The sequence below is a fragment of the Lissotriton vulgaris genome, chromosome 9, assembly GCF_964263255.1.
Source record: "Lissotriton vulgaris chromosome 9, aLisVul1.2, whole genome shotgun sequence".
Classification (NCBI taxonomy): Eukaryota; Metazoa; Chordata; class Amphibia; order Caudata; family Salamandridae; genus Lissotriton; species Lissotriton vulgaris.
Genome location: NC_141697.1, coordinates 933166256 through 933192824, shown reverse-complemented (window position 1 = coordinate 933192824; position 26569 = coordinate 933166256). Strand labels below are relative to the sequence as shown.

Sequence of the window (26569 nt, the reverse complement as noted above, 5' to 3'; positions counted from 1 at the left end):
ATCTGGTCTTACAGGTTGTGAGGTACTTCCAGAGTCTGGAGGGCCTTGCCCCACAATATTTTCACCACCAGGGACCAATGGGAAAGGGAGAGGGATGGCCGGACTGGTGGCCACTAATATATTATCACTAGTGATCAAATTAGCACCCTGCGTTGGCAGTTTCTTCCGAGGGGAAGTTGGGCTGGGTGAACGTTTTCTCTTATTGGGATTCCCCGGGATATTATCAAAACCGCCATATGTAGTAGAGGCCAGGGATATATCAGATGAAGAAGTAGGGGAAGCGAGAGGACTGTCCTCAACAGTAGGGGGGGCGTCGGGCAAAGCAGGTAGACCTAATAATGGGAGTGGGAGGGAGGGAGTGGGCGGGACATGCGTATCGTGGACATCAACCTCTACTATAACACCCTCCCGCTTGCCGGTGTGTTTAGGGGAGATAGCTGTAGCTATATGGCCAAGAGAAGATTTCTTACGTGAGGCAAAATCGAGTGACAACTTCCTGGCCGCTTCCAGATCAAGGGACACTCTGGTTTGCAGTTTGTCAATTTCAAGGTCTATAGCCTTGGTTGTCCGTGTAATGAAATCGTCCATGGGCCCGTTTGATGCCGGCCCCCCCTTGGCCGCCCTATTGCGTGTGACGCGAGTACACATGGACTAACTGAGTCTAACAGGCCGGGCAGCAAAAATGAGCAAACAACAAGTGCGAGGCGATAGTGCAAGAGAGGGGGCCCAGACCAGACCGCTCAGACCTCGAACGGCCTCAAACGGCCCGCTCTTTGCCCGGTCTTCGCCCCGCGCTTAGACCCGCACGCGTCCCGCGTCGCGGAAGCCTCAGGGTAGAATATATGGGCCGTTTGTAGGAGGTGGGCGGGCCACGGGGAGAGCGGACCGGAAGGTCTTGCTGGTCACGCAGGGACTCCTGGGCAATGGAGTCCCTGCACACGCTCGCAGCCCCGCAGCGCCTCGCTCCCACAAGCAGCCTCAAGGTCTTAGTATTCTCCTCAGAGCAGCCCCCAGCCAACAGGGCGAAGCGGCACCCGCGGAGCGGGTGCGGCGAGTAGCAGCCACGGGATCAGGCAACAAGAGTTCCAACTGTAGCGCCAACAACAGCGCTACGGCAGCAAAAGCGTCCCAAGGAACAGTGGAGGAAGAGGAGGTAAAGTACCCTCCTGTGGGCGGTGGGCGGGCCACGGGGAGAGCGGACCGGAAGGTCTTGCTGGTCACGCAGGGACTCCTGGGCAATGGAGTCCCTGCACACGCTCGCAGCCCCGCAGCGCCTCGCTCCCACAAGCAGCCTCAAGGTCTTAGTATTCTCCTCAGAGCAGCCCCCAGCCAACAGGGCGAAGCGGCACCCGCGGAGCGGGTGCGGCGAGTAGCAGCCACGGGATCAGGCAACAAGAGTTCCAACTGTAGCGCCAACAACAGCGCTACGGCAGCAAAAGCGTCCCAAGGAACAGTGGAGGAAGAGGAGGTAAAGTACCCTCCTGTGGGCGGTGGGCGGGCCACGGGGAGAGCGGACCGGAAGGTCTTGCTGGTCACGCAGGGACTCCTGGGCAATGGAGTCCCTGCACACGCTCGCAGCCCCGCAGCGCCTCGCTCCCACAAGCAGCCTCAAGGTCTTAGTATTCTCCTCAGAGCAGCCCCCAGCCAACAGGGCGAAGCGGCACCCGCGGAGCGGGTGCGGCGAGTAGCAGCCACGGGATCAGGCAACAAGAGTTCCAACTGTAGCGCCAACAACAGCGCTACGGCAGCAAAAGCGTCCCAAGGAACAGTGGAGGAAGAGGAGGTAAAGTACCCTCCTGTGGGCGGTGGGCGGGCCACGGGGAGAGCGGACCGGAAGGTCTTGCTGGTCACGCAGGGACTCCTGGGCAATGGAGTCCCTGCACACGCTCGCAGCCCCGCAGCGCCTCGCTCCCACAAGCAGCCTCAAGGTCTTAGTATTCTCCTCAGAGCAGCCCCCAGCCAACAGGGCGAAGCGGCACCCGCGGAGCGGGTGCGGCGAGTAGCAGCCACGGGATCAGGCAACAAGAGTTCCAACTGTAGCGCCAACAACAGCGCTACGGCAGCAAAAGCGTCCCAAGGAACAGTGGAGGAAGAGGAGGTAAAGTACCCTCCTGTGGGCGGTGGGCGGGCCACGGGGAGAGCGGACCGGAAGGTCTTGCTGGTCACGCAGGGACTCCTGGGCAATGGAGTCCCTGCACACGCTCGCAGCCCCGCAGCGCCTCGCTCCCACAAGCAGCCTCAAGGTCTTAGTATTCTCCTCAGAGCAGCCCCCAGCCAACAGGGCGAAGCGGCACCCGCGGAGCGGGTGCGGCGAGTAGCAGCCACGGGATCAGGCAACAAGAGTTCCAACTGTAGCGCCAACAACAGCGCTACGGCAGCAAAAGCGTCCCAAGGAACAGTGGAGGAAGAGGAGGTAAAGTACCCTCCTGTGGGCGGTGGGCGGGCCACGGGGAGAGCGGACCGGAAGGTCTTGCTGGTCACGCAGGGACTCCTGGGCAATGGAGTCCCTGCACACGCTCGCAGCCCCGCAGCGCCTCGCTCCCACAAGCAGCCTCAAGGTCTTAGTATTCTCCTCAGAGCAGCCCCCAGCCAACAGGGCGAAGCGGCACCCGCGGAGCGGGTGCGGCGAGTAGCAGCCACGGGATCAGGCAACAAGAGTTCCAACTGTAGCGCCAACAACAGCGCTACGGCAGCAAAAGCGTCCCAAGGAACAGTGGAGGAAGAGGAGGTAAAGTACCCTCCTGTGGGCGGTGGGCGGGCCACGGGGAGAGCGGACCGGAAGGTCTTGCTGGTCACGCAGGGACTCCTGGGCAATGGAGTCCCTGCACACGCTCGCAGCCCCGCAGCGCCTCGCTCCCACAAGCAGCCTCAAGGTCTTAGTATTCTCCTCAGAGCAGCCCCCAGCCAACAGGGCGAAGCGGCACCCGCGGAGCGGGTGCGGCGAGTAGCAGCCACGGGATCAGGCAACAAGAGTTCCAACTGTAGCGCCAACAACAGCGCTACGGCAGCAAAAGCGTATATGTATATCCTACTGGCAGTCAACAGTTCTAGTTCGGACCATGTTTCCATAGGGAAAGCATTTTTCGACTTGTCTAAAACTTTGGTGCAGGTTGACGAATCTTCACGAAATTTCCCCCCAAAAGTGCCCCAGTGATTCTTGGTGTGCATGAAAAGTTTCGAGGCGATCCGTCAAGTGGGAACTGAGAAGAGGGGGGGGGGGGGGGGGGGGGGGGGGGGGGGGGAGTGTTTTTCCAGTGTCAATTCCAATAGAGATTTTAGTCGTGACTACTGCACAAACTACTGGATAGAATTGTACCAAATTTGGCAGAAAGGTAGCTATTGGTCCAAAAAGCACCCTTTCTATTATTTGGTGTAAATCAATTCGGTAGTTTTTAAGATATTAAAAAAAAAATGTATATACAAGGACACGGATCCTCCGAGGATCCGACAGTCCCTGTGCTGAAATCTGATTAGCTGCCAACACTTCAACCAGGAAGTGTTGGCAGCCATCTTGGGACTCTGCTTCAGCCTGGTCCCATGTAATAAATTTAAAGCAAGCATTTGCAGTGCAACAGGACTCGCATTTACGCAAGTTTAGGCTATTGGCATTGTAAATGACAATGCCTTTTATTTATCTTTTGTTTTTTGAAACATTGTTATTTACAGTATCAATAGCTTAAACTCACGCAAATGTGAGACCTATTGCATTGCAAATACTTGTTGAATTACTGGTTCTGGTATTGGTGTGGGGTGGCCTGGGACACATTTTCCCAATGTGTTTTGCAATTCAAGTACAACACGTCTCAATACAGTCCTTTATTCTGAGAAATTTTTGTTAAAACCAGAGGCGAGTGAAGTTCTGTCCTGCCCATACTCACCCAAGCCACCTTCAGTAAGCTAACATAGATCCAGCTGGGATGGACCATGATCTGTCTACAATTGCCCACAAACTGAAATCCCTCCACTGGCTCCCCATCACTAAAAGAGTGCAGTTTAAATCGGTCTGCTTGGCCTATAAGGCACTTCACGGATTTGGTGCTCAGTTTTTAAAAACCCATCTTAAACCATATGAGCCTTCCAGGACTCTTAGATCAAGCCAGGCCAAATTAATTCCGGTCCCTAAACACAGACTGGCCAGATGGGGAGGGAGAAGCGTTCTACTTCAAACAGCCACGGTTTGGAACCGTCTCCCAATCTCCTTCAAAACACTGCATCTCTGCTCTCTTTTAGGAAGGCAGTGAAAATATGGCTTTTTTCTGACAGTTAGATCATGTCCGGTCGATCCAGAGTCTTCTGAATTGTCATAGCGCCAAGACGCCCGTGGGCATTTGCACGCTCTATAAAATTATAAATCAAATCAAATCAAATCTTTGTCTGCTGTCAGTTGTCCTCTCTGCTGCCTTCCAGACCATTTTGTCCTGATGCCACTAGCCTGCGATGGCACATATATGTGTGATATGTGCAGCCTCCGTCCCTCTCTCTGCTTTTTTCCATAGCTCGCACTTCATAAGTATTTTGAGGCTACATTTGTGAAGGAGAGCAGGTTTCTGTAATTTGTTCACTTAGTTGCCAAGACCCGATCTATGTTGAAGGAAACGAACATGCGAGGGCTGACTTATAGTGTTAGATATGAAATGCGGCACTTGGACACCTATGATATTGACCACACTTCCTCCACTACCTCATAACACTCAAAAACAGTGCATGATTTTCTTTCAAGAAGTTACTGTAGGTAGTCCCAGAGTTGCCTGATGTCTCTGGATGGTGTACGGGTGCCCATATGTGTGGTGGTGGGTTTCAGGACTCCTTGCCTTCTCTGGTGAATGGTAAAGGCTCACTGTCGTCTCTAGAGGGGACAGTGTGCTCATACTGTTTGTGATGTGTGTTAGAGCTTCTCTTGGGGTGTCAGAGTTTCCTGCAGCCTCTGGAGTGTATAAGACCCTTCCATCTCATGATTGGACTATGAAATGCCAGTTCTCTAATGGCATTTTATGGTCCTACAGTTTCTAAATCCAGTCCTGTGTGCCCTGAGCTGATGTTGTCAGAATCTTTTAATGATGTGTGACAGGTTCCTTATGAAGGCTGTGGTAGGTGGAATGGCGCCATTATCTTCCAACAATGAGGTGTGTGGGCCTTTTGTTATTCTCCTGGGGTCAACTGAGTTAATTAGTATTAAGTGTTCATTGATTCGAAGAATGTACTGTGCATAATATACATTTTATAAACTCAAATACTGCCAAAGATTGATTTGTATGTTGTTTCTATGGCACCACAACGTTTTCCAGGCTTGTTCGTTTTAGAAAAAATACAGTAGGTCTATGCCACTTTAGGGGTGTTGCAGAGAGGTTATTAATATCTGAAAGAGACACATTAGTGATAGATTCCTTACCTTAGAATATCCCCAGGCGTCAGACTGGATCCGGAAACTTTTGCGTAGCAGTACCCTTGCGCGTCGGTAGGCGTCGTCTGCGACTCCACGCCCGACGTCGTGGGCGCCGTGATGACGTCGTCGGAGTACTTAGACGCCACCTCCGCGTGCTGACGTCAGTTCTTCTTTTTTCCGCGCCAGCAAGCGCAGATCTGGAAAAAGCAGTAACCCTTAGTCAATTTTTGACTAACCTTTTTGAATCCTTTTGATCATTTTTCGAAGTCTTTACGACTCCGATCGGTGCCTAGGGATGCCTGGCTTCAAGCACTGTGAGGATTGCGACCGCACAATGTCGGTCACGGATCCGCACCACCTGTGCCTAACTTGTCTAGGCATCGACCACGACGACAAGGCCTGCTCCGACTGCCGGGCCCTCTCTTCGAAAGCCAGGCGGGAGCAGTCCCGCAGGCAACTCGAACTCCGGCAGTCGGTCCCGTGCCGTGCGAGGTCCCGGTCCCACAGGAGGTCGAAGGACAGGTCGCGGGCTCGGAGCCACCACAGCTCCGAGAGTCGGCACCACACTCCGGGTCGAAGTCGTCGTCCGGTAAGAAGCACAAGAAGTCGAAGAGGCGTCATCGCTCTTCTGACTCCCCCCGATGCTCGCACGATGGGGCCGGGGGTTCGGGTGGCACCGCCCACGCGGCTCCTTCGCGCGCGTCCCGCTCCACACCCTCCGGTCCCTGGGCGAGACGCGACGCCGGAGGAGATCGAGCGCTTCCTCATGGCCATGAGGTCCCTCTCTCCTCCGACGGGCTCCGCGGCGCCTTCGGGCCCAGGGGACCCGTCTGGGGACCCTTGCGGGTCGGTGGCTTCGGCCCCGATGCCGTAGGGTGCTTCGGCTCCGACGCCGCCGGGGCCTTCGGGCCCGGCGCCGCGGGGCCCCACTATCCCGACACCGCCGGTGCCTTCGGGCCCGGCGCCGCAGGGTCAAGCAGTCCCGACGCCGCCTGCGCCTTCGGACCCGGCGCCGCGGGACCCCTCTGGACCTCCTTCGGGATCTGGATCGTCACCGGTGGACCTTACGACCCCCCCGGCGTTGGTCCGTCAGGTGTCGCCTCCGGCGCCGTCCTCGGGTGGCGCCGTCCCCGATGCCTCCTTCATTCCTGTTCCGACGTCGGAACGGCGCCGCTGGGCGCCGCTTTCGACGGCGTTTGGAGATTTTCACTTCTATGAACAGGCCCCATTAATTGAGAACCCTGAATATCAGGAGATGGGTGATGAGGAGGATTGGGAGGGGTCTGAGGTCACGAGAGGACTGGACAGGGGAACTTGGGGAGGCCAGTGGCCTGGACACCTCTCCAGACACTGGTTTTGTCTCACCTCCTACCGTGGCTTTGGAGGAGGGGGCAACCTATAGTGTGGTGTTGATGAGGGCTGCCAAGGCCTTGGGCCTTGAGCTCCCCGTCGCGGCCGTGAGGAGTAACCTCCTCACTGAGGTCCTTAAACCGCAGTCAAGCTCGGCCGAGCCTCTGCTGCCCTTTAATGAGGCCTTGATCGACGTTCTTTTGGGCACTTGGTCCAGGCCCGCTACGGGTTCGCCCGTAGATAGGAACGTGGCCAGACGCCACCGCCCGGCCCCGGGCGACCCATGTTTCCTGTCCACCCACCCCACCCCCGAGAGCCTGGTCATCCAGGACTCTAATTCCCAGACCGCATTCCCGTCGGCTGCGCCGGACAGGGAATCCAAGAGGTACGAGCAGTACGGAAAAAAGATCTTCTCCTCCCTTAGTCTGGGACTGCGGTCTTCCAACACCGCATGCCTCTTGGGCCGCTACACCCACTCTCTGTGGGAGATGGTTGCGGAAGTGCTGCCAGAGTGTCCGTTGGAGGTACGGGCCAAACTCGGCCAAGTCCTTGTGGAGAGTCGGGATGCAGCCAAATATTCTATCCGGTGTGGGCTGAATACCACCGACTCACTAGGTAGAGCGATAGCAACAACGGTGGCAGTTAGACGCCACGCCTGGTTGAGGTTCGCCAACTTTTCGGCAGATGTCCAAAACACTCTGATGGACATGCCGTTTGATAGCAGTCGCCTTTTTGGCGACAAGGCAGACCATGCGCTTGAGCGCTTTAAGGACTCCAGGGCTACGGCCAAGTCCTTGGGCCTCTCGGCCCCGCGCCAGCAATCGGGTGCCTTTCGCTCCTTTCGTGGCCAAGGAAGGGGCGCCCCCACACGTGCTGCCAGCCACACGCCGCAGACTAACATCCAGCGCAGTGGCGGCCGTGGAAATCGCCGTGGAGGCGGTCGGGGACAACGGCGAGGCCAGTCCACACCTTCCCCCGCAGCATCCGCCTCTAAACCCTCCTAGTCTGTGCTTCTCAGCCCATGTGACGCCAGTGGGGGGCAGGGTTCGCCATCACCACTCTCACTGGCGCACTGTCACTTCGGACAGGTGGGTGCTGCAGATCGTCCGGAGGGGCTACTCCCTCCCCTTCGAGACGACCCCTCAAGCCATGCCACCGCAATACCACCGCATATCGGGGGATCACTTGCGGCTTCTGCAGGAGGAGGTTTCGGCCCTCTTGGCCAAGGGGGCCATCGAGCGCGTTCCTGGGCCAGAAGTAGGACGTGGTTGCTACTCCCACTACTTTCTGGTACCCATGAAGGGCAAAGGGGGCCTATGCCCTATCTTGGACCTACGGAACGTCAACGGCTTCCTCCGGAAGGAGAAGTTCAAGATGCTGACTCTGGCTCAGGTCTTAGCTGCCCTGGACCCAGGAGACTGGATGGTAGCGTTGGACTTGCAGGACGCTTATTTCCACATCCCCGTCCTGCTGGCCCACCGGCGATACCTGCTGTTCACGGTAGGCCACGAGCACTTTCAGTTTACCGTGCTCCCCTTCGGCCTTACCAGCGCCCCACGGGTGTTCACGAAGGTGATGGCAGTGGTCGCAGCTCATCTGCGCAGGTTAGGGGTTTCAGTCTTCCCCTACCTCGACGACTGGTTGTTGAAGGCGGGCTCGCCCCAGAAATTCGTCAGCCACCTCCAGACGACGGCAGATCTCTTGAATCAGCTGGGGTTCTCCATCAATGTGCTGAAGTCACACCTGTGCCCTTATCAGAAGCTCCTTTTCATCAGAGCGTTTCTCGACTCGGTGCAGTTTCGGGTTTACCCACCCGAACAGCGAGTTCGGGATATAGAGGCTCTGATTCCGATCTTCCAGCCTTTATCCCGAGTTTCGGTCAGGTTGACGCTGTGGCTTCTGGGGCTGATGGCTTCCTGCATCCTTCTGGTGCATCACGCCCGTTGGCGGATGCGGGCTCTGCAGTGGGACCTGAAGTTTCAGTGGGCCCAGCATCAGGGCAACCTGTCCGACCATGTCCTAATCTCGGAGGGCACTGCGAGACAGCTGCAGTGGTGGCTCACGGACCGCGATTGGGTCAGCGGCAGATCCCTCTCCCTTCCCCAACCGGAGCACATAGTTGTGACGGACGCGTCCCTCCAGGGCTGGGGAGGCCACATGGGAGAGGCGGAGATCAGAGGCCTCTGGTCTCCGGCGGAGTCCCGGCTCCATATCAACCTTTTGGAGCTGCGGGCAATTCGTCTAGCACTGAAGGCATTCCTCCCCTCTGTCCAAGGGAGGGTAGTGCAGGTGTTCACGGACAACACCACCGCCATGTGGTACTACAACAAACAGGGCAGGGTGGGGTCGTGGACCCTCTGCCAGAAGGCTCTGCGCCTCTGGCAATGGCTGGAACATCAGGGCGTGACTCTGGTGGTTCAACAGGTAAACAACAAGAGAGAAAGGGTCACTAGGCAACTCTTATTCCCCTTGTATATAACATATCTAAACAACAGAAGAGTACCTTAAATAATTCAGGAGACAGTAAAGAGAAGTACTCAAATTTGCCACCACCAAAAAATTGGGGAAAAAGAAAAAGAGACAAGTAGTGAAGTAGGGCTAGATAATATCAAGAAGAAAAAGAAAAAGAACCCTCAGGCACCAACAGAAGTCGGTTGCCAGTTGTCTTCATTGGGTTCTTGTGGTAAGTACGTGAAAAACTACGTAGTGTAAAGAAGGTGCCAAGTTAAAAAGAGTATTGGCTACTCCCCGACCAAAGATTTAATGTGGGGGTAGTACTAACTCAGTTAAAAACAAAAGTGCAGAAAGTCGGACATATATATGGTTAGGTTAATTTGAACCAAAATGTCCTATTCGGAGGTCGACATGTTTCTTGCTATCAGCGGCCAACATTCAGCCTAGCATTCTTCAGGACCAAACATATCCTTACCTCATGGATAGCACTCACTATGGCGCTGAAAAAACCTACAACAGCAAAGCAGCCCTAAATCCGCCAATCCGGATCATGCGGTTTCAGTAGGGGGTCGGCTTACTCATTTTCTACGGGATTGGGAATCGGTTACATTAGATCTTTGGGTTCTCAATCTCGTAGAAAATGGGTATGCACTCCTTTTCAGGAGTTCCCTCCCAATTACACTCCTTGCCAAGGTTATTGTTCGGAAGACCACCTGCTTCTCCTGCAGGAAGAAGTCCTGGCACTGTTCAGAAAAGGTGCGATAGAGGTGGTTCCAGAGCAGGAGAGGGGTCAGGGGTGCTACTCCCGGTATTTCCTGATCCCCAAGAAGGATGGCAGGCTTTGGCCAATCCTGGATCTCAGGATCTTGAACTTGCATCTGAAACAAGAAAAGTTCAAGATGCTCACTCTTGCACAGGTTCTTCAAGCGCTGCTGGAAGAAGACTGGATGGTGTTGATCGACTTGCAGCATGCTTATTTCCACATCCCCATCCTGAAGTCGCACAGAAAGTATCTCGGTTTTACAGTGGGGTCGCAACACTACCAGTTTGCGGTCCTTCCGTTTGGGCTTACTACTGCGCCTCGAGTTTTCACCAGGGTGATGGCAGTGGTGGCGGCACATCTCAGGAGGTCGGGGATTCCCGTACCTGGACGACTGGCTGATCAAAGCAGAGTCGCCAGAGAAGGTGCTGCATCATCTGCAAGAGACAACTCAGTTGTCGTACAGGTTGGGTTTTTCAATTAATGTACCCAAGTCTCACCTGGTGCCCTCCCAGCGCAACCTGTTCATAGTAGTGGTACTGGACACTACTGTATGTCGTGCATTCCCTCCTCCTCAAAGGATTTGCGACATACAGGAAATGATTCCTTTATTCTACAATGGAGTGGTTGTTCCAGTCCTGAAGGTCCTTCGTCTGCTCGGTCTGATGGCTTCTTGCATTCTGTTGGTCAACCATGCACGCTGGCACATGAGGGCAATCCAGTGGTGCCTCCGCAGGCAGTGGTATCAGCACAACGGAGATCTCAGGGAGTCTGTGAGGATCTCCAGAGAAACTGCAGCGGATCAAACTTGGTGGGGCGTGGAAGGCAATCTGTCTCAAGGAAAGCCTTTCCATCTGCCTCCATCGGTGGCCACAGTGATAACGGATGCATCCACTCTAGGGTGGGGTGCTCTTCTGGGGGATCTGGAAGTCAAAGGTCTTTGGTCTCCAGAGGAAAGGTTGCTTCACATCAACCTTCTAGAGTTGCGGGCGATACGTCTGGCGCTCAAGGCCTTCCTCCCTTCCCTTCGCGGTCAGTTGGTTGAAGTCCTGACGGACAACATGACCGCGATGTGGTATGTCAACAAGCAGGGAGGAGTAGGGTCGCAGTGTCTCTGCAGAGAGGCTCTGCGTCTCTGGTCCTGGGTTCAGGACCATCAGATTTGTCTTTTGGCAAATCATCTGGCCGGAGTTCTGAAAGTACGTGCAGACATTCTCAGTCGGCAGTTCTCTGCCGATCACGAGTGGAGGCTCCATCCGGAGGTTGTTCACGACATCTTTCAGATGTGGGGGACTCCTCGGGTGGACCTGTTCGCCACTCGAGAGAATGCTCACTGCCTGTCATTCTGCAGTCTCCAGGATCCGATGCAAGGAGCTTTGGGGGGCGCGTTTCAGTTGAGTTGGGGAAGACAACTCCTTTACGCGTTTCCTCCCATAACCTTGATTCCTCGGGTTCTGAGGAAGATTCACCAGGACCGGGCCCAAGTCATATTGGTCGCCCCGGATTCGCCAAGAAGGGTGTGGTACACGGACCTACTCCACTTCTCCTCTCACCCGCGGCTCCGTCTTCCTTACAGGGTAGATCTCCTCTCTCAGATGGAGGGGCAGGTTCTACACTCCCACCTCCAGACATTACACCTTCATGCCTGGAGATTGAACGGGGCAGCCTGAATTCCTTTTCACTCCCTCACGATGTGGTGGATGTCATTCTTTCAGCCAGGTGTGACTCCACCAATTCCAGCTATTCGTATAGGTGGTCTAAGTTTGTGGTTTGGTGTAGGGAGAAGGCTATTGATCCTTTGAGGGCTCATTTGTCCGATATTTTGCAGTTTGCTCTTTCTTTGGCGCAGCAAGGATTTGCTGTTGCCACAGTCAAAGGTTACCTTTCGGCGTTATCGGCATTTCTCTGTTTGCCGGATCAGCCGTCTCTACTTAAATCTCCAGTGGTTTTGAGGTTTCTGAAGGGCCTCACTAATAAGTTCCCTCCTTCTCCTTTTATCGTGTCTCAATGGGACTTAAGTCTAGTCTTAACATTCTTGATGGGTTCTCCCTTCGAACCCTTACACAAGTGTCCCATGAGGCTTTTGTCTTTTAAGACGGTCTTCTTAGTTGCGATCACCTCGGCAAGGAGGGTGAGTTAGCTTCAAGCTCTTAGTTCTAAGCCCCCTTTCCTGTCCATTCATGCTGATCGAATGGTTCTTAGGACCAGGGCTGCTTTTCTGCCTAAGGTGGTAACTCCCTTCCATCTAGGACAGTCCATTACCCTTCCTAGCTTCTATCCTCCCCCTTCCAAGGAGGAAGAGAGATTGCACCGTCTGGATCCTAAGAGGGCGGTGTCTATTTATCTGGACAGAACTAAAGACTTTCGGATGGAAGACCGGCTGTTTGTTGGTTTTGCTGGCTGCCGGAAGGGTAGAGCCGTGCACAAGTGCACACTTTCCAGGTGGATAATTTTGTGTATCAAGATCTGCTACTCCCTGGCGGGTAAGGACCCTCCTGAGGATATAAGAGCTCATTCTACCAGAGCAAGGTCTGCTAGTTCTGCATTGTCAAGAGGTGTGCCAGTTGAGGACATTTGCAGAGCTGCGACTTGTGCCTCCCTCCACACTGTCGCAAAACATTATTGTTTGGATACCGAGGTGAGGAGGGATGGCCACTTCGCACGCTCTGTCCTCCAAGATTTCTTGGTGTAGCAGAGTGGACGCCCTCCTCCGGGAGTGGGGACTGCGGGACTGCTGTGGGAATCTATTCACAAGGTGAGGAATCCACAAGGCAGATGTATCAATCAGAAGAACAAGTTACTTATGCTCGGTAACGCTTTTTCTGGTAGATACAGTATCTGCCTGTGGATTCCTCACTGACCCACCCGCCTCCCTGTTGTCCACTCTGCTATACCTGAGTTTATGTAGTTTTATATTTGTAAAAATAATGGGATTTTTATTCCTTTGCTGCGCACTATGTGTGCTGTTTTGATTTGTATATACTTTGTACACTGTATATTTGTATATGTCTACTGTCATTGGTCCGTCCGGGTACCTCGAAGGCACGGAAAAAAGGGCGGAACTGATGTCATCACGCTGACGTAGGCCTAATAAGGAGTTGGTGACGTCAGACGGAGTCGCGCGCGATGCCATGCTCCTATGACGTCGTCCACGCCGGCGTGCTACGAAGAATTTTCTGGACGTTACTGACGCAAGGGGGATATTCACAAGGTGAGTAATCCACAGGCAGATACTGTATTTACCAGAAAAAGCATTACCTAAGGTAAGTAACTTGTTCATCTCGCCTTATTCCAATCACGGTGACCTGTGTGAGTGCAAGGGTCGTCATTTGAGTAGGGCATCCATGTATTGGAGCCAGTATTCCTAGGCTAGCCCTTTCCTGCACCCCTTCGTGTGTTTCATGTCCAGTCTAAGTCTCTTTGTGCTGTGTCACTTAGGGAATACGACAGCGCTAACACCCAGTAGAGAGATTAGCATACAGGGTACAGGAGGTCCAATTAACAACTTTCCGCTCCGGGCTTTCTCTGTTGTACTCTGGTTTAGCTCCTTAAAGCCATTAAAATCTAATCTGTTGCAGGAGCTATAAGCTCAACATGCAAGCCAAAACAATGAAAAAAACACACACGCATGCAAACACATCCCCCCCCCTCCACAGGTGAGCAACTTGCCAGATAAACAAGCTGTCGCCATAGCGCTAATGAAAAATAAAGTGCTTACCGACAAATTGAAGGAGACAGTATAACGCCGCAAGTAAAAGATCCAGTCCTGATGGGCGGTCCCGAAAGGAGACAGGGCGGTTACAAGGAGGGACTAAGAAGCCTCATTATCAATCTGAAACCAGCATTTACCATTGGTGATGACGCCAAGCAATGAAAAGTATGGGCGGGGCTTCCACGGCACATCCACGTCTGGCCCTACTACAATATGCCTCGCAGAGCAAGCAGCACATGCACTGCAACGCTAGGCTCGACCTAAAAATGGCAGGAGAATTAAAAGAGAACAATTACTATGTTGTACACGAGGTTGTACATCTTTATATTAAAGTGACAACTTTAATGTTGGGCTGGGTTTTCGTCCAGGTTTAGAAGACGCTCGACTGTACAACTAATACTAAATGTCGCTCAAATCGAAGAAAAATAGTCCCAGGCAAGTTTTAACTGTAACCAACAACAAATTGTCTAACTTAAGAGAAAGGCACAGCTCATTATGTCGCTGCGTGGTGGTGTGGGGGAGGGGTTTGTACTCCATGTACTCTGAAGCGGCACACAAAGTGATGTATAAGGAACAGTGGGTCACACAGTAGTATCTTGCAAAAAACCCAACCACAATGACTAATTCACTAAAGAAAGGACACAACCTGTAATTTAAATGCTAATACGAGTCAGCCACCTCCCACTGTGTGTGCCAGTCAGCATGTTCACTTGTCATTTGTGTTCTATTTATTGCACTATTGCTGTATACACAGTGTAGTGAAGGCAGGCTCCTGCTTGCACACATTGCTTATGTTCACATTAGTTTATTAGAAGTTTAAACGCCATTTGACCTTTTCGCTGCTTTTGTACACAATACTGCATAAAACTGTTGTTGTGAGTTAGGATGCTTTAATGTCTTCACATGAGAACAGCTTGTTTTCCACATCCCTAGACTTATATCCCGACCTTAGTCTGTACAGTGAGTGGAGAAGCCTCCAAGGTTATCATAACAATGTTAGCTGTGATTCGGGGTGATCGGCCCATGCTCAAGACACAACATGCACAACAGCTGCAGCCTACTAAAATTCTAGCACCTTTAATATTGCACTGCATGCATGATTATGGCACTTGGAGAAAATCAGTTTCCAGAGAGAGAGACCGAGAGCTTTTGCACATCCTGATGTGATTCATCTCTACTGATCTTGGAGGTATGGGGTTCCCCATTCAAGCCTAAGAGACCTTCTATTATTATATAAAATCTAGGTCCTAGCTAGGGAGGGTCTTACATGAGGCACTATAGGACCTGTTTCCACAATCATTATAATATGATTTCTCCCTTTGTGTTTTATGGAATTGAAACAATTCTGATTGTATTATTTTTAATCATATGCCTGCTTATGTTTGCAAAAATACTGCATCTTAGAGCACGTCGTTAAAATAAACATTTTAAACTTTGTGTCTCTTTTTACCCATGTTGTGGACTTGTATGAGAATAAAAAACGAAAGAGTGTTCTTGATTTCCACCATTCCTGAGTGTATCCTAAGTCGCATGTTCTGAATTGTCTAATCATTGGTACCTTTGCTATAGGACGAAGAGCTAATGAGACACTGATGCTAGCCTGTTAGGGGTTCTGGGTACCGAGGTGAGTTTTTTGGTACACCACAATTCCATGAGTTCTCTGTGCACAGTTCTGTGTATGAGCAGAATCCCTGCAACAACAGGAAGTGAAAAAGTTTCACGGGATCACTGAAAAAAGATGGTGTGTACTATGAAAGCAGAGTTGCGCTCTTGTGTTAAAGGACGGCTAAACTGTTTGGTTTTGGGACACAGCTGGATCCTGTTTCTGTCAAGGCTTATCTCTCGGACATCGCCTCTCAAGAGGAAGTGATGTTGTGTACATTACCATGTAAATGGCACAGAATCCTTTCAGCCCGGCAGTCTGCGTGGAGATATCTGATAGAGACATCTAGCCGCAGATTCCTTAACTTAGAATATCCCCAGGTGGATCCGGAAACATTTTTCCCAGCAGTACATCTGCGCGCTGAGGGACGGCGCCGCATGGCTCCGCCCTCACGTCGTCCTCGGACATGACGTCAGTGGAGCCATATAAGTCCCTCCTGGAGTGCTGACGTCCGTTTCCTTCTTTTCTGCATCCCAACGCGGATCCAGGAGTAGCGGTTCCTCTGGCCTTTTGTTTCAGGCCTTCTCGACGTTTTCGGCGTCCTATAACAGTGTGCGATGCCTTCGGGCCTTAAGGCTTATGAGACCTGTACACAGCAGATGTCAGCGATGGATCCGCATGCGATCTGTATGTGGTGCTTGGGAGTGCACCACTACTCTGAGGAGTGCGACCCCTTCCGGCAGCTGAAGTCGAAGTCCCTGCGGGAGCGACGGATGAAGTTGCTGTCCGCCCGGATGACCCGCTCTGAGTCATCGCGTTAGCGATCTCTGTCTCGATCTGGGGCTTCTGGTCTGGTCCGGTCACAGTCATTCCCGCAGACGTCGTTCTCCTGATGCAGGTAAGCACAAACACAAGTCATGGAGGTTGCCGACCTCGCATAAACGTGACGACGAGGCCCGCTGATCCTGGTCTTTACCGGACACGGGTGCCCATGTGTCCCCCCCCCCCCCCCCCCCCCACCACCCACCATTTCCGGGTGTAAGGGCGACTCGTAACCAGATGGAAGCTTTTTCCCAGGTTCATCAATCCATCTTTGGGTCACCCCCTCTCCCTGGCGCGCCTTCAGGCCCCACAGAGGGGGTAGGGACTCAGGTCAGGTCTTTGCCGGCGGGCTCGCCCTCGGTGCCGATCGATTGCCTCGACTCCGGTCTCGGAGTCGCAGCTACATTGGGACACGGCCCGGAGGGGCATCTCAGTTGGACGTCAAGCCCTCCTATGCAGTCTCTGCTCCCTGCACCGACGCCGGGTGCGGCTGCTGCACAGAGCTCGACGCCCGCTCGACATCATTCCTCTCCACAGCTTCCTAACTCAGTGGAGGCAGAGTCGACGCCGGGCCGATGTCGGGTGGATGAGTCACCCTTAGTGGTTGTCGACGTCGCTACAACGCCGTCACGACGTCGGTCGTCGCCGGTGCCAGTCCCTGCTCTTCCTCTGTTAGGAGAGGATGAAGACCTTGAGCACTCAGGGTTGTTTCCGTGCTGTCTGGGACAGGGGCCCATGGGAAAATGGTCCTTTGTTCGACCTCAGGCAACGACATCTCTCCTTTCTGGGCGAGTTAGCATTCAACCGACCCCTACAGATGGGTTATTGTCCCCCCCTAAAATGGCTAAGGAGGCTCTGCAGCGTTTGCGAGGGCTGTTCACAGGGCTGAAGATATTTTACACATGCAGCCTCCCTCAGTCTCTTTGGCTTCTGATCCATTATTGGATCTCCTCCACCAGCCCTTGCTGCCTTTTGGCGGGTCGTTATTTGACACCCTTCTTGGGAAATGGGCACTGCCCTCCTCTGGAGACCCTGTGTATCGGGCCATCGCACATAGTCATCGCCCGGCTCCAGGTGACCCTGTCTGTTTTTCCCTTCATCCTAGGGCTCAGGGACTGGTAGACCAGATGGCTTTCGCCTCGCTACATTCTTAGGGAGTCTCGACGGTTGAGTCCTGTGGTGGCCATATTTTCCCGTCCACTATTTCGGCCCTCTGTGCTCTGAACAGTATTTGCACGTGCTACTTTTGCCCTTTGGGACTCGGTCGAGCGTCTTCTCCCACCTCTTCCGGAGGGTCCCCGTACCAACCTGGATCGACTGCTTCATGATGGCCGAGAAATGGCACAGTTCTCCATTCGTTCGCCCATGGACTCCACTGACTCTGTGGGTCGTGCGATGGCCAGGTCAGTTGCTCTATGTCGCCATGCCTAGCTGCATGATGGCAGTTTCCCTGAAAATGTTCAGGAGGGTCTTCAGGATCTACCATCTGATGGCGTGACCCTTTTTGATAGTCATGCTAACTCGGCGGTCAGCCGTCTCATGTCTGGGCCTCCATGACTCTGTGTTTCTAGTCCTTCTGCAGACGTTTATTTTCATGCTCAGTGTTGTCTCTGCTTATTCTGGTACCCGTCGCTGGGTTCATGACGTTAATACCCAAACGATCTGTACGTCTATTCAGCCATTTTGGCCCTATTTGGTGAAGCTGACAAGCTGGTTCTACTTTCCCTTTTTTGTTTGCGTCCTCTGTCTATGAGTCCGTCTCAATAGTTGCCCACTGTTTTCAAGGGGGTATAAGGCTTACCCTATATGGGGTAGCCGTTCGCTATTGTATAGCTAGCCTTCCTTGCACAGGCAGCCTTGTAGGCTCCTGCAGAGTCCTCTTCTAAGGGGTTGTCCTATGGCTGAGATTGTGGTCTCTTCCTGTTTTTTTAGCCCACCCCTCCTATCCCTTGTTGCGACCCACAGGGTTGGCGTCGCTCTCTTCTCATACTTATCCCTTATAGCCTGCTGTTCGTCTATAGCACTCCCCTGCATCTGTGGCTGCTGCTTTCTTACAAGTGTTCTTGGGGTTCTGCCATGCCTGCATCACCCCAGCGTGTTCTTTCAGATTCGCTGTGCTCCTATTGGCTGTCCTTGCCGTCAGCAAATGTTGTTTTGGACCATTTTGTTCTGCTCCGTTCTGGTACAGTTCCTCCGTTGCTGACATCATGTCCATGGTTGACGTCAGGGCTGAGCCATGTGGCGCTGCCCCCAGGCTCGCAAGGCTGATGTGACACAGTTCTTCTGTGTTCTATGCACGTCATATGGGTGCACCCTGGTATGTTCGCTGTCACGGAGCTTGCGATATCCCTTGCACTTCTCAGGTGGCTGTTTCTATCTCCACTCTCTGAGGTGGGACGTAATTTTTTGTGGTTCAGACCCGTTCTGGCCCTAATCTATGGCTGGTGGCATCTCTGCCACAAACGCCATTGCTGTACGTGCCTTGTGGCCTACTTTCCTAGGCGCTTCACTAATAGGAGTTTCCAGTTCCCCTGCTAATTGCCGCGCAGTAGTTCACACACTTCTCCTACGGGCTCCGGATGTGGTTTTCAGTGGAAGTATTTGATTCAGGATACTCACTTTCCTTATGACATCTGGTGTATGTCTCGCTCGATTCTCCTGTTACTCTATGTCGGCGTGTCTCCTCTCGGATGGGTGGCTGATGTCACTTGCGTGTCTGGACATTGTTCTCTCCGACTATGCTTTCATTAGTACTGTTTGTATCTATGGAATAGACTTCTATTCTATTTAAAAAAAATATATATATATTTCATGGATGTCTACTGGTCTTGATGTATGTTTCACGCAGACATGGTTTTTTCCTTGCTGCCATGTCAGTGGTCTCTTGCCCGAGCCTTCTCATGGGAGCCTGCCTTGGGTTTGTGTCCGGCTTGCTGAGTTTCCCCCTCTTCGCCGGTTCCCCACCTGGTGATGCATCTTTCGCATCTGTGCGATTTAACACTGCATTCTTTGGGCATTCACATATATGTGGTGTGGCTCTCGCAGTTCACACTGTCTGCTCGTATGTACTTTTGTTTCTACACTTTTTGTGCAGAAGCAATTGCGCAATGGTGAGTCTTGTGTCTCTGGTACCACACGCACTTCCAAGACATGGGTCAGCTTCCTTGCCATGCTGTCACAAGTAGTGTAAGCTGTTACGATTTCAACAGTGCTTCCTTCACTGTTGTGCTTGCTTGACCGGTGTGCTTGTCTCTGTCATACCGTCTTGTCCTCGTTCTGGGTCTTCTCTTTTGCGGATCCATTGGATCCTCTGCTCACTTCACCTTCTTCTGCTGAAGGTCTGGGTGCTTCTATTCTGCACTACCGTTTGGTTCTGTGCTTCCTTTTATCAATGTCGGCACAAGACCGTTTTTGTGCCGTCCCTTGACGGAGTGTGGTGCCTTTGCCCCTCATTATTTTCCGTTCCTAACAGAGCTTGATGGTCTGGTTTCGGACACGCTGGCATGGCTGCCCCCACTATGTTTTAGTTGTTTGTTGTTGACTAAGTTCTCTTTGGAACTTGGTGGGGTTGTCGCAGACCCTCCTCCAATGGGATATGGCTTTGGTATGTATTCTAAGTTAAGGAATCTGTGGCTAGATGTCTCTATCAGATGAGCAAGTTACTTACCTTCGGTAACAATGTATCTGGTAGAGACATTGTCTAGCCACAGATTCCTTCACTCCCACACATCCTCCCCGCTCTGTGAGGGCCTTCTCCGGTTGGGTTTATCCACTAGTCTCCTTCCAGGTGACTTTTGTCCTCCTGTGGGGTGGCCTCTTTCACCTCCCTCCTGGACAGGATGATTCATTCTGTTTTAATGTTTTTTCTCCATCTGTTATCATGATTGGGCGATGAGTTCATATACTCTTCTACGCCCTTACACCCTGGTTCTTCCAGTATGGGGCTTACTCATCTTCTTCTTCCCATATCTTCTCACCATTACTTGGGGTCTTTTGACTCTGCAAAATCTACACAGTTTATAGACAGTTTGCAGACCAAGTCAACACATCAATTGCTGTTTTTGCTTTTGTCTCTTGACTCTCCTAAATTCACTTGGTGCTGGGTAATTTTGACTGTGCCTCTGTCAATAGGTTTCATACAGGGTGTATAGCATTTCCTGTTGTTGCCGACCTGTGATAGATTGTCGTGAATCATGTTGTTCCGGTCTTGTTGGCCTTCACAGTTACATTTTCTGGGTGCAGCCTTCCTGTTGTCTGCCAGGTAATCCTTTTCAAATACTGTTTTTGCCTCATGGGAGGGCATAGTCTTTTCTTTTGCGGGTCGTTTCTCAGAGCGGTGCTCTGCACTTTCCTTTCAATTACCTTTTGTATACACTGTAATTTATGGTGAAGTTTCTCAACTTTTGGTTCTTTTTTGTCATTGTTTCAATTATTTTTTTATCTCTTTTTGGCACACTGTTCCTACACTCTCACCGTTTTTGGTAGTGGCTCTGCGTTGTGGCGTGGAAAGGTTCCTCCGAAGAAAACGGACGTCAGCGCAGCTGGAGATACTTATATGGCTCCACTGACGTCATGTCCTAGGACGACATCAGGGCGGAGCCATGCGACGCCGTCCCCCGGCGCGCAGAGGTACTGCTGTGAATTTTTTTCCAGATCCAGTCTGATGCCTGGGGATATTCTAAGTTAAGGAATCAGCGGCTAGACAGTGTCTCTACCAGATACATCGTTACAGAAGGTAAGTAACTTGTTCAACACTGCTCCGCTCCAGGGATACTCGGCAACTGGATTTTCATCCAGGTTTAGAAGATGCTTGACTGAACTACTAATTCTTAATGTTGCTCAAACGACAGTACTGAATGAATAACACGCCTATTAAGAGGCAACAAAGGGACATTACAGTCGACCCAATTGTAATCCGTAATCATTGGTAAATGAGCAAACACGTTGTATAAAAAAAATTTAAGAAAAGAACTTCAACTTTATAGCCATAGAATGATGACACGTGAGCTCCAAGTTTTACAGTCAAAAACAGAGCCAGTACAAATAAGTGTGCAGCCATCATGAATACAAAGCTTGGCGTGCCACACTTTAAAAAATCATGTACATTTTAAAAGAAAAGCATTTTGGCGGCGTGTATGATAATAAAGTTGCACGGCCGCCGTATGCGCTTTATAAACCAAGCTGTCGCCATTGCCTAAGCAGAATGAAAAAAAAGTAGTGCTCACTGACTAAATGAAGGAGACAGTATAACGCCGCAAGTAAAAGATCCAGTCCTGATGAGCGGTCCCAAATGGAGACAGGGCTTTAACAAGAGGGGCTAAGAAGCCTCATTATTAATGGGAAGCCAGCGTTTACTATGGACAGTGATGGGCGGGGCTTCCGAATACCCTAATACAGCGTGTCTCGCAAAGCGAGTAGTGCATGCGCTGCAACGCTAAGCGAGACCTAAAAAGAAAAGGGGGCGTACCCTGACCCCTTAGCTCTGGTCATGGGGTACCAAATAGGATGGATTTCTTTAGCACATTTTAAGTGGATTTGTTTAAGTCTGTTAATAGCAGCTGCTTCTCTTACTATCCACTGATGTCCTGGTTTATCAATCTCAAAGAATGAAAAGGTGAGTTGACTCCTCTGGGAACTAAAACCGTGAACCTGCAGGTTGAGCAAATCAAATCAACTGATGTAACCCAGAAATCTTTTTTACCTGAGACTTTCTTTTAATTACCTATCGAAATGTGCTGTTTCAAACCCATTTTTAAGTAATGTGTGGGTTGAAGTGCTGAGATGCCATTACACGCTGCAAGCAAGAATAGATATATTTTGCTGGATTTGTCTAAATGTACTAATATTGATTTATGATATAACAAGTGACAAGTCAGTAAAAAATTGTGTGTTGCATGGTGAAGATAACATGGTATACTGCAAATCAGTGTAAAGGAGCGCTACGAGGGTGCTGTGGATGTCCTAATACTGTTTTATAATTGTATTACGTGGGCCATGATTGAGGTGTCCTGCAAGAACTCGCACTCTCTCTGAGCTTGGAGACAAATACATGATACAGATCCTGAATTTGGTTACGGAAAGTATCAAGATGTCTCGGTTTGAAGTGGAACTGGGCACGAGAACCATGCCAAGTCCAGGATTTCCATTTGGTTTGTTTTATTTAGTAAATGCAGGACTTTAGATGCTCAAACTTAAAGAAATAAAATGAAATCAAAATGAGTTATTTATGTCGTCTTCCTTTGGAGAACATATGGCGGTAGAGGAACCTCTCTATTTAGTACTTGGGAAATTTGAGACAAAGAATAAGTGTTGATCTTCTACCAATTTCATACCAATTTCATACTGAGCAGGTTGATCCCTTTTAGCTATGTTCTGAATTCCACTTTGTTTTCTGGTGCTTGCACTTTAGTATTTTTCATGATTTTAATTACCAGAATACAAAGCAAGATGGGATATGATGTTATGTGAGCCAATGCTGGCACTTAGTAAGCAGGGGGTGTTCCATCTTGGTATTGGGCAGCAGACACAGTGATGAGAGAACACTGTATTGGGAGTCTCTCTCCTGAGGATGTAAGTGGATGGCATGCACTGAATCTTTGCATAAAGAACCCTAATAATGTTCAAGGTTAATCAAGGCTGAAAATGTGCTATGGTAATTTACTGTAGTTGACATCCGTGTTTTCCCCTTTGAAGAAACAACTATATTCTCCCTTATAAAAAGGTTTTGTTCTCTGCAGCTGTTCTTTATTTGTAATACAAATAATATTTCACCCTCTTGATACCGTCCCTAACTCATTGATCAGAGTACAAATCCAGTTAATTTGTGCAGAAAGTGGTCTTCAGGGTAACATCAGTTCTTAACGTTATCAGGGATATCAGGCCTCTTAAACATGAAATACTTCCTGGTAGTTCATAGTGTCCAACAGTATTGATATGTGTTGTTTTGCATCAGAGTGATCTCTATGGCTAGTACATTTATTGCCACATGATGTAAGAACCTTACTATCTGGACTCTCGTGCCACAGTAGATTGAAATAAGACCAATGTTGTTCTTGATCTTTGTACCATCTATAAATTGGTGCTGTTATGGTAATTAGGCAAACTGGCCAAAATATGTGTGATCTTTTGAAGATATAGAATTTCAGTGCATACATTTAACTGAAAGGAACGTCTCTTGTCTTTCATACAAGATCTTTTGTACCGTACTGATTTTAAATGTAAGCTGTACAAGGCAATGTCTGGCTTTTGAGAAGTCTACCTTTATGTGAAGTACTTTGTGTGGAATTGGAAGCCATTTAAAATAGAAAGAAGGGTACTGAATACGTTTTGCTATATTGTAAGATTGTAAAAGAGTAATATTAAAAGAAAAAAATGTTCTAAAAATGTGTAGAAACAAATTGTTTGCATTGATGTAACATTTGCTTACATTGTTTATAGCAGCCGCCTGCTCTCTTTAATCTGCTTACTCTTCAATCATTTTTACTTTCCAGAGGAAAGACATTCATGAGGAGCTTTTGAAAAGTCAGAAGGTTTTTTCAGAGAAGTTGAACCACTTGAGTCGCCGCCTGGCTTGGATCAATGTCACCATTTATTCCAAGGTAAAAAATGAGGAGAAGAGAGCAAGAGCAGTACCATGTCAAATGTGCTCCTGGAGCGTATAAGCTTGACTCCAGAGGCCACGTCCTTTCTTTTGGGAGCTCTCCCACCCCTAAATTCGTTAATGATTTCTACAAAGAGAAGCCTTCTTTTGTACTCTATTTCTTGCCAATGAAAGGAAAAAATAGAGTTAGAGGTGGCAATGGGGAAAGTGTGTTGTAGGACTTTAAGTCACTATTACAGATTGTATTATCTCATTTTCATAATCTGAAATGGGACAAGGGCCAATATCGTTTAAGGCTTGCAAATATTAATGTTTTTCAAGTATATTAGGTAAGACAAATGATAGCCCCCACTGACTTTGTAGATTATGTTGTGGATATTGTTCCTGGAAAAACTGAAGCTTGTATATATGTGTCAGAGGGATTTAGTACTTTGACGGCAGTGGTCCAGATATACCTGTAATTTTTAGTCTTTGTGATACCTTAAACCCAGTGAAATATGTAAAATCTGTCTTGGGAAGAGAACGTTCTCTGAACGTGTTTTCATGCTTTCCTACAGGAGAAGATGATGGACATTTATTGGCTTCTGAGAGTCTGCATCCAGACCATTGAACACAGTGACAGAACTGGTACCCTCTTCGCCTTCATGCCAGAGTTCTACCTGAGTGTTGCCATGAACAGCTACAGTGCTCTCAAGAACTACTTCAGCCCAGTGAATAGCATAGAGGAGCTCCCAGGTAAGTTAGCCCTGCTTCTATAGCCGTGTAAACAATTCAAGCTTGTAGACCGTTTCCTGATACTGACTTCCATCTCCCTATAAAGAATCTTACTCCAACCATAATGCCCATGGTTTCTACTCCTTGTGGGGTATCATCTATGTAGACAATTGTAGGGACATCTGCAGAGATGAATCTCCCCCTGAAAATCTTGCTGAAAGAAAGACTTTGAAAATAAGGACTTTAGATCTCATTCATAAGGGTCCCTAGTAGTAATGACCTAATCCTGTGAAAATTACATTTGCCATGCACTTTTTCTTCTGTCTCATAGCTAGTTCCTAACTCAGTTCACCACCCACATACATTTCTCTGACTCTTCTGATGTAATTTCTTCTAATCTACCTTTACATAAACTCTGCTGTTCCTACTTTTGCTCATAAATATTTTGTGGCTTTATATTTTCGGGAATTTTTTTATGTTAATTGATTTAGTTTAACACTTCAAACTATTTCTTGTAGTACAGCGCTATTTGTATCCATTTTGTTTCATTGTTCATTTTTATTTGGAGATATTACCTTTTAATATCATCCAGCAAGTCAGACTTCTACTAGCGGCTCTGCCCTCTGCCCTGTCTATGACCCTTGGACCCACATAAGGTTCAGCACTGACTCTGGTGCCCTCTTTGGCCACGACCCATCACCTGCGCACTGGCCCCAATTGCATCAGCACCTCATGCGTATATACAGCTTAAAGTGCTGTCTGACTATGAAGTAAATCCACCATGACTACGACTGATGTTGCGACCAGCACACAACCTCTTGGCGATCCCCCTGATAACTTGCTCTTACCACATGGTAGAGCCCAGACTTTACATACTCTATTTGAAACAGAGTCTAATAATGATAATTCTGATGACGGGGATGATTACATTCACCAATATGAGGAGAGCAATTGGTACAAGGAGCTTCAGGATTCCAGTGGGCTATACAACCTTGCCTAATACCGGCCCAATGTCTGCCCATGTCCTGCTCAAGTATTAAACTTACATTTGCCAACCACCGAAGTGATAACCAATATCTGAAAGAGACCGTTAGTTATAGATTCCTTACCTTAGAATTACCCCCAGGGAGCAGACTGGATCTGGGGACTTTTTCTGTAGCAGTACCCCTGCGCATTGCTAGGTGGTGTCGGTCAACTCCGCGTCCGACGTTGTGGTATGACATCGCGGTGTCTACTCAGACGTCGCCCCTGCACTCTGATGTCTTTTTTGAGTCTTCGACTCCTGCTAGCACAAGGGATGTCCCATCGTCGGACCAGCTTCAAGCATTGTTGATGTCCATCAGGGTTCCACACCTCGTGTGCCTCTGATGCCTGAAATGTGACCATGACCCGAAGTCGTGCTCAGACTGCCGGGCCATGAATCTGAAGTCTTTGCGGGAGCAGTCCCGAAAGCTCTTGGAGGCTCGGCAGTCCGCTCTGCGTCGTTCGAGGTCCCGGTCCAGAGGAAGGTCTCTGGACGCAGAGCCACCACCACTCGTCATCGAAGTCTTCGCACTCCTTGGGTAAGTCGAAGCACAAGAAGAAGCATCGTCGCTCTTTGCCTTCTCCCTATCCGTAGGCCGAGGCAACGCGGGACCCGGAGCGTCATCGCTCTCCAGCTCTGTCTTCGGAGCCTGCTTCTGGGACGGCTCCGCACTTCCCTCCTTTTGCCTTGAGCATCCCCTGCCCAGGTTTGAGCCTTTTACGAGGCTCTTGGTAGCATTTTTGGGCAGCCCGACTCCACAGGTGCGCCTTCGGGCCCCACAGACTCGGCTGGGTACCCTGGAACTTCGATGCTGGCAGCTCCGGTGCCAGAGGGCACCCGAGGATCTGGGCCTGGATCCAGATCAGCACTGGTCAACCTCACAGTACCTTCCCTGGCGCGGATTCCAGTGACAAATCCCCCAACCAACGTCGAACCCCGACTTGGACCTGGTGGCGGACCGACATCGCTCGATGTCAGTACCAGTGCCGGAGGGTACTTTTGTACCGCTGTTCATCATTGCATTCCTTATCGCCCTAAGTGGCAGCCAGAGGAGAATGAGGAGGACTGGGAGGGTTCTGAAGACCCTTTAGCTGACCAGCTTGAGGAGCCGGACTGGCGAGAGGAACTGGGTGATACCAGTGGTCAG

At 50.4% G+C, this 26569-nt stretch overlaps 1 protein-coding gene across 1 annotated transcript in view; it reads left to right on the top strand.

Moving 5' to 3' along the window:
* RNF123 (ring finger protein 123) overlaps window positions 1-26569 on the top strand; it is a 2099603-nt gene that overhangs the window by 1098426 nt on the left and 974608 nt on the right. Inside the window, exons 26-27 of the mRNA XM_086938772.1 lie at window positions 23575-23682; window positions 24242-24419. Of these exons, the coding sequence (XP_086794898.1) occupies window positions 23575-23682; window positions 24242-24419 (286 nt within the window). The remainder of the gene's footprint in view (window positions 1-23574; window positions 23683-24241; window positions 24420-26569) is intronic.